The 9006-nt window shown below is 34.1% G+C and overlaps 1 protein-coding gene across 2 annotated transcripts in view; it reads right to left on the bottom strand.

Moving 5' to 3' along the window:
• Positions 1-8077: 8077 nt before the first annotated feature.
• The window catches only part of LOC122469988 (solute carrier family 5 member 4), a 39091-nt gene continuing 38162 nt past the window's right edge, over positions 8078-9006 (bottom strand). For both annotated transcript variants that reach the window (XM_043557176.1, XM_043557177.1), the window contains exon 15: positions 8078-8483. In XM_043557176.1, coding sequence (XP_043413111.1) covers positions 8269-8483 — 215 coding nt within the window. In that variant the 3' untranslated portion in view covers positions 8078-8268. The remainder of the gene's footprint in view (positions 8484-9006) is intronic.

The following is a 9006-nucleotide window of genomic DNA, read 5'->3' as shown; positions in this document are numbered from 1 at the left end:
CAATCTCTATCACAGTTCCAATGGCATTTTTCTTTCTTTTTAAATATATTTTATTTATTTTTAAATTCACATCAAAGTTAGTTAGCATATAGTATAACAATGATTTCAGGAGTAGATTCCAGTGATTTATCTCCTATGTATAATACCCAGTGCTCATCCCAACAAGTGTCTTCCTTAATGCCCCTTGCCCATTTAGCCCATCCTCCCCTCCCAAAACCCTCCAGCAACCCTCTGTTTGTTCTCTATATTTGAGTCTCTTATGTTTTGTCTCCCTCTCTGTTTTTATATTATTTTTGCTTCCCTTCCCTTATATTCATCTGTTTTGCATCTTAAATTCCTCATATGAGTGAAGTCATATATTTATCTTTCACTGACTAATTTCACGTAGCATAGTACCCTCTAGTTCCATCCATGTAGTTGCAAATGGCAAGACTTCATTCTTTTTGATTGTCAAGTAATACTCCATTGTGCATGTGTGTGTACACACACACACACACACACACACATACCACATCTTCTTTATCCATTCATCTATCAATGGATATTTAGGCTCTTTCCATACTTTGGCTATTGTTGATAGCACTACTATAAACATTGAGGTGCATGTGCCCCTTTGAAACAGCACGCCTGTATCCCTTGGATAAATACCTAGTAGTGCAATTGCTGGGTCATAGGGAGTTCTATTTTTAATTTTTTGAGAAACCTCCATACTGTTTTCCGGAGTGGCTGCACCACTTGGCATTTCCACTAGCAGTGCAAAAGAGATCCTCTTTCTTTGCATCCTCACCAACATCTGTTGTTCCCTGAGTTGTTAATTGTAGCCATTCTGACTGGTGTGAGGTGGTATCTCATTGTGGTTTTAATTTGTATTTCCCTGATGATGAGTGATTGAGCATTTTTTCATGTGTCTGTTCATCATCTGGGTGTATTTTTTGAAGAAGTGTCTATTCATGTCTTTTGCCCATTTCTTCACTGGATTATTTGTTTTTTGGGTGTTGAGTTTGTAAGTTCTCTGTAGATTTTGGATACTAACCCTTTATCTGATATGTCATTTGCAAATATCTTCTCCCATTCAGTTGGTTGTCTTTTAGTTTTGCTGATTGTTTCCTTCACTGTGCAGTTTTTTTTTATCTTGATGAGGTCTCAGTAGTTCATTTTTGCTTTTGTTTCCCTTGCCTCCTGAGACGTATTGAGTAAGAAGTTGCTGCGGCTGAAGTCAAAGAGGTTTTTGCCTGCTTTCTCCTCGAGGATTTTGATGGCTTCCTCTCTTACATTTATGTCTTTCATCCATTTTGAGTTTATTTTTGTGCATGGTGTAAGAAAGTGGTCCAGGTTCATTTTTCTGCATGTTGCTGTCCAGGTTTCCCAGCACCATTGCTGAAGAGACTGTCTTTATTCCACTGGATATCTTTGTCAAAGATACATTTGTCGGTCAATTTCTGGGTTTTCTATTCTGTTCCATTGATCTGAGTGTCTGTTTTTTGTGCCATATTGTCTTGATGGTTACAGCTTTATAATATAGCTTGAAGTCCAGGATTGTGATGCCTCCTGTTTTGGTTTTCTTTTTCAAGATTGCTCTGTCTATTTGGGGTATTTTATGGTTGCATACAAATTTTAGGATTGTTTGTTCTAGCTCTGTGAAGAATGCTGGTGTTATTTTGACAGGGATTGCATTGAATATGTAGATTGCTTTGGGTAGTATTGACATTTTAACAATATTCTTCCAATCCAGGAGCATGGAATCTTTTTCCATTTTTTTTGTGTCTTCTTCAATTTCTCTCACAAGCTTTCTATAGTTTTCAGTGTATGGACTTTTTACCTCTCTGGTTAGATTTATCCCTAAGTATTTTATGTTTTTTTGTGTATATGGGGTCGATTCCTTGATTTCTCTTTCTGTCGCTTCATTATTGGTGTATAGGAATGCAACAAATTTCTGTGCATTGATTTTACATCCCGTGACTTTGCTGAATTCATGGATCAGTTCTAGCAGTCTTTTGGTAGAACCTTTTGGGTTTTCCACATAGAGTATCATGTCATCTGCGAAGAGTGAAAGTTTGACTACCTCTTTGCCAATTTGGATGCCTTTTATTACTTTGCGTTGCCTGATTGCTGAGGCTAAGACTTCCAATACTATGTTGAATAACAGTGGTGAGAGTGGACATCCCTGTCTTGTTCCTGACCTTAGGGGGAAAGCTCTCAGTTTTTCCCCAGTTGAGGATGATATTAGCAGTGGGTCTTTCATATATGGCTTTTATGATCTTAAGGTATATCTTTATATCCCTACTTTCTTGAGGGTTTTTATCACGAAAGGATGCTGTATTTTGTCAAATTCTTTCTGTGCATCTATTGAGAGGATCATATGGTTCTTGTCCTTTCTTTTATTGATGTGATGTATCACATTGATTATTTTGTAGATATGGAACAAGCCCTACATTCCAGGTATGAATCCCACTTGGTTGTGGTGAATAATTATTATTTTTAAAAATTTTTTAATGTTTATTTTATTTTTTGAGACAGAGAGAGAGCATGAACGGGGGAGGGTCAGAGAGAGAGGGAGACACAGAATCTGAAACAGGCTCCAGGCTCTGAGTTGTCAGCACAGAGCCCAATGCGGGGCTCAAACTCATGGACCACAATCATGACCTGAGCCGAAGCTGGATGCTCAACCGACTGGCCACCCAGGCGCCCCAGTAATTCTTTTAATGTATTGTTGGATCCGGTTGGCTAGTGTCTTGTTGAGGATTTTTGCATCCATGTTCATCAGGGAAATTGGTTTGTATTTCTCTTTTTTAGTGAGGTCTTTGTCTGGTTTTGGAATCAAGGTAATTCTGGCTTCATAGAATGTGCTTGGATGTTTTCCTTCCATTTCTATTTTCTGGAACAGCTTCAAAAGAATAGGTGTTAACTCTTCTTTAAATGTATTGTAGAATTCCCCTGGAATGTCATCTGGCCCTGGACTCTTGTTTTTTGGGAGATTTTTGATTACTAATTCTATTTCTTTACTGATTATGGGTCTGTTCAAATTTTCTATTTCTTTTTATTTCAGTTTTTGTAGTTTATATGTTTCTAGGAATTTGTCCATTTCTTTCATATTGCCCAATTGCATATAATTGCTCATACTGTTCTCTTATTATTATTTGCATTTCTGCTGTGTTGGTTGTGATCTCTCCTCTTTCATTCTTGATTTTATTTATTTGGGTTCTTGATTTCATTCTTGATTTTATTTATTTCCTTTTTCTTTTTTTTTTAATCAAACTGGCTATTGGTTTATCAATTTTATTAATTCTTTCAAAGAACCACTTCCTGGTTTCATTGATCTATTCTACTGTTTTTGTTGTTGTTGTTTGTTTGTTTGTTTTGATAGCATTGATTTCTGCTCTAGTCTTTATTATTTCCTGTTTTCAGCTGTTTTTGGGTTTTATTTGCTGTCCTTTTTCCATCTCTTTAAGGTTTAAGGTTAGGTTGTGTATCTGAGACCTTTCTTCCTTCTTTAGGAAGGCCTGGATAGCTATATACTTACCTCTTATGACTGCCTTTGCTGCTATCCTCAAATCAGTTTTCTAGGTGTGCAAGATGACAAGATGGTTTGATGTTGATCTGGCTGCATTTCAGGGATGAGAGATGCAAGAAAAACTTCCATGATGTTCCACCATCTTGGCCCCCTCCCCAATGGCATTTTTTCATACAAATAGAGTAAATAATGCTAAAATTCACATGGAAACACAAAAGACCCTGAATAGCCAAAGAAACTTTGAGCAAGAAGAACAAAGCTAGAAACTTCACACTTCCTGATTTCAAGCTACCATAAAACTATAGTAATCAGAACAGTATGGTACTAGTATAAACACAGAACAGAGATAAATTAAACAGGATTGAGAGCCCAGAAATAAACCGATGCATAAATAGTCAACTAATATTTGTTGAGGGAGCCAAGAATATTCACTTGGGGAAAAATTGTCTTTTCAATAAATGGTGCTGGGAAAATTGGATATCCACATGCAAAAGATTGAAATTTGACTCTTGTTACAGCACTCACAAAAACTAACTCAAAATGGATTAAGGACTTAAATATAAGGCCTAAAACCATAGAACTCCTAGAAGAAAACAGGAAAAACCTCCTTGACATTGATCTTGGAAATGATATTTTGGATATGATACCTAAAGCACAAGAAAAAAGCCAAAACCCAGTGGGACCACATTAAACTAAAACTGTTTACTTTTGCACAGCAAGAGAAACAATAAACAAAATGAAAAGACAGCCTGTGGAATGAAAGAAAATTTTATAAATCTTTTGTCTGATTAGCGGTTAACATTCCAAAATACAAGGAACTCATACAACTCACTAGCAAAAACCCAAACAATCCAGTTAAAAAAAAATAGCAGAGGACTTGAACAGATATTTTTCCAAACAACACATACATATGGCCAACACGTACATGAAGTTACCCAACAACACTAATCATCAAGGAAAAACAAGTCAAAACCACAATGAGATATTGGTCAAGACTGTTAGAATGGCTATGAAAGAGATGAGATAATAAATTCTGGCAATGATACAGGGAAAATGGAACCCTTGTGCACTGCTAGTGGGAATATAAATTGGTCCAGCCACATGGAAAACATATGGAGGTTCCTAAAAAAATTAAAAATTGAATTATCATATGACCCCAAAATCCCACTTCTGAGTATATATCTGAAGAAGATGAAATCACTATCTTGAGGGGCACTTGGGTGGCTCAGTTGGTTGAGTAGCTGACTTCAGTTCAGGTCACGATTTCATGATACACTTTACATCTTAAACTTACACAGTATTATATATTGTTTTTATCTGAATAAAGCTGGAAAAAAGTTTTTAATTTTGTTGTAGTCTAATGTATCAGTTTTTCTCTTATGTTCAGTATTTCAATGTCCTCTCTATAAAGACATTATCTGTTCCAAGGACACAAAAATATTCTTTTATACTTTTTTAGATTTCTTATGATTTTAGTTTTTATATTTAGGACTGTGATTTGAATGAAATTACTTTTTGCATGTAGTGTGAAGCAGTTGTCAGTGTTCTTTATTTCAAGACAGTAATTCAATGATTCATTTAAAGAAAGAAAACCCATTATTAACTCAATACGTTTTTGTTAAAGTTCAACACCTGTTTGTGATTTTAAAACAACCTCTTAGCAAATTGGGAATTAAAAAGAACTTCCTTAATATAATAAGATAAAATTTTATAAACTTAAATAATTCTTATTGATTTCACATTAGAAGAGCTCCATTTAAATCAAGGATAAACAAACATCACTCACCAAAGGAGTAAATCTCTTGGAATAATTTGTGAAAATAGCTTCCTTGGGCATGTACTTATTGACCATTGTAGACTGCTTTCTAGACTATCAGAATTACATGACATGCAGAGAAGCCCAACTCTGTATCTTTCCTTCCAGATGCAGTGCCACAATCAGGCTTGTTAGCTGTCTTCTCATTTATTTATGGGAGTTCTTTCTTTTTCTTGTGTTGCAATGTCCCTTTGGCTCCATATGTTAACTTCTGTTTGGACTACCTTCTGATATAAAAAATTCAACGATTTGTTTAGTTAAATATGTATTTTCATCTCTTGTGGTTTCTAGGTTTCCTGTTTTGCTTTAGAATGTTTCCCATCAAAAACCACCAGATAGAAAACCAGAAAAAGGTTATAAATAGGCAACTCACTGAAGTGAAAATATATGATTAATTAGACCTTCTATAAGATTTTTTACCAGCCGGACTGATCAGCAATTTTTCAAAAAGCAACAACTTTTTGCACTACTTAGCCTACTCATTCCCTGTTGTTGATAGGAATGTGAATTGCTTCAAAATTTGAAAGTTATTTGCCAATAATTATTAAAATATAAATAACTATCTCAATTGCTCAATTATACTACTTTGAGGATTCTGTCTTATAAAATCATCAGTGGGGATCTATGTATAAGGGTAATTATTGCAACATTATTTGTGGTGGAAAAGATATTTAGAATATTTAGTATATCCATCCAAAGGGGACATTGTTAAGGAAATAGAATGCATTTAATGTAATGTTACTAGGCAGAAATTAAAATGAATTCTTGTGATTTACATTAGTTGGGTTTAATTAAGTCCACCACATATTATAAAGAGAGAAAAATAAATTGCAAAATAGAGTAGGGTGCGACAACATTCTTTACAGCATAACAAAACAGTGACAAAAAACTCCCAAAGGACAAAGTAAGCCACTGAGAATAAGCCACAAAACCCAGAAGCTATAAGGAAAAGATGAATATATCTCACTAAATAAAAATTAGAGCTTCTGTATACTCAAGAACAGCACAAAATTAAAAGGCAAGACTTCAAGAAAAAATATTTGCAATTCAAATGCAAATAATAAGTATATAAACTAAAGAATATCTATAAATGAATTAGAAAATTGGTAAAATATATCAAGAAATTCACAGAAGAAAAAACCACAAATAGCTAACAAATATGTGTAAATACATAAAATCTCATTAAGTGGAGAAACATAAATTTAAAAAATTAAATTATTTTTCACTCATCAAATTGACAAAAATGAATTAAGATTGATAACATACTCTGTAATTAAGGGTGTGAATAAATAGGAATTTTCATACACTGATGGTGAGAATATAAATTGGTGAATCATTTTTGGAACATAACTTTTGAATATTTATCAAATTATTAAATGTTCATACCCCTTGTTCCAGTATTCCTTTCCTAAGAATCAATTATTAAAGAAAACAAAGCTGTTAATGTACCAAAAGATGAATATACAGGTACATATGGTAGAGTATCATTGATAATAGCATATAATTGAAAACAACATGCATGGTTTTCAGTAGAAAAATGGTCAAGTTGTGGCAAATGATTTCATGGAATAATGTGCAACTATTAAAAAGGAGCTGTACCCATATGTATTAACAGGCAAAGATCTCCAAGATAAATTTTATATGGCAAAGCCAGTCACAGTACAACATATAGAATAAGACTGCAGAGTGTGAAAATATGTGTAAAAATAGAAAAATTACTTTAACATATGCTCTAAACTATTAACAGTTATTCTTCTGTAAAGTTAGTGGGAGTAGATGGGAGTGATAGATTGTCAGTGGAGAGTATTATATTTAATTCTACAGAACAAAGAATTGTTTGAATTTTGTAGCAATATGATAGATCTTTCTTTTTTTTTCAATATATGAAGTTTATTGTCAAACTGGTTTCCATACAACACCCAGTGCTCATCCCAAAAGGTGCCCTCCTCAATACCCATCACCCACCCTCCGCTCCCTCCCACCCCCCATCAACCCTCAGTTTGTTCTCAGTTTTTAAGAGTCTCTTATGCTTTGGCTCTCTTCCACTCAAACCTATGATAGATGTTTCTTATGCAATTTTTAAAAAACATTTTAATGTGCTGATTTACTTCTAAAAAGGTGTGTTTTAAAACTACATATAATCCTACAAAAAGATAACTGTCATTCAGAATGTCAAAATAACACAGAAATACAGAGAAATATATATTCCCAAATAACAATGTCAATAAACAAATTAATGTTAGTATATGAAATTAGACTGTGGTAATTGTTGAATAACTCTGTGAATATTCTAAAATACACTGAATTGTACACTGTAAGTAGGTGCATTTGATGGTATGTGAATTATATTTTTATAAAGTAGCTTAAGAAATCAATGGCTTAATATGCTAACATTTACTGGGATGGTTTTATTTAAGACATAAGGTAATAATTTCCAGTAAATTCATAAAAATATTTACAACAGACATTTCTAGCTCACCTCCCCTCAACTCTTAGGAAATATTCCTATTTTCCTTGAGGTCAGTGAAGTGAAGTTGAGAGCAAAAGGTCACTGTTTTATAGATGAGGAGGTTACTATGTGAGGCAGAGTTGGGAGAGGCATTCCTTCTACATGGAAATCTCAGGAATAGAAAGCAAATGTAAGGTAGGGAAATCTACCTGGTGAGCTATAAAAAAATGTAGACACAATGCTTCTAGTTTACACAAAAATATAGAGTCAGCTCCCTGGCTTTCTAAATTATCAACTCTTTTTTTAATTGACACAAAAGAACAACAAAAACTAAAAATCAGGTCTATAGTCTAGTCATCTCATATGATAAAACTACCCACTGCTTCATCCCTTTTGAAATTATCTCCCTTCTGAAACACAACAAACTCTAAAAGTGAAAAAATCAATAAAATTATCCTTTGCTTAATAAATATTTAGTGGCTTAGATAGAGTTCAGGCAAAATACCCATGGACAAAGACAGCCACTGCCAGGGGAAGAATGGCATTGACATTCACTATAGCCCTCCATAAAGGCTTCTCAGATGTGTCTGTCAACTTCTTTTTCTGGGCTTCTTCCTCCTCTCTGCTCAACTTGGGGCTTTTCTTCTGCAAACCGCAGAATAAGTTATAAGCCTTCTTGAGACATCCATGAGGTTCCTCAGGATTATCTGAAACAAAGAAAGATAAGTGAATGGTCACAAAACATGGGAAATAATATCCCTGCCAATGTAGTACAGATGACTGTAAAGGATGATTACAATCACTTTTTTTTAAGTTTTTTTTTTTGTATGTTTTCACTCTTATGTGGATCCTGAGAAACTTAACAGAAACCCATGGGGGAGGGGAAGGAAAAAAAAAAAGAAAAAAAAGAGGTTAGGGTGGGAGAGAGAGCCAAAGCATAAGAGACTCTTAAAAACTGAGAACAAACTGAGGGTTGATGGGGGGTGGGAGGGAGGAGAGGGTAGGTGATGGGCATTGAAGAGGGCATCTTTTAGGATGAGCACTGGGTGTTGTATGGAAACTAATTTGACAATAAGTTTCATATAATAAAAAAAAATAAAAGAAACTGATACATAAAAACTTAAGAAAAACTTAAAAAAAAACTTAAAAAACTTACAAACACTTTTAAGTGTTGGAAGAATATCTGAGAAAAATATAGATAACTTTGATTATATAACAATAGAAAACTTT

This window comes from Prionailurus bengalensis, chromosome D3 (genome assembly GCF_016509475.1).
Source record: "Prionailurus bengalensis isolate Pbe53 chromosome D3, Fcat_Pben_1.1_paternal_pri, whole genome shotgun sequence".
In the NCBI taxonomy this organism is placed as follows: Eukaryota; Metazoa; Chordata; class Mammalia; order Carnivora; family Felidae; genus Prionailurus; species Prionailurus bengalensis.
The sequence above is the reverse complement of the archived record's forward strand: the minus strand, read 5'-3'. Positions and strand labels throughout refer to the sequence as shown.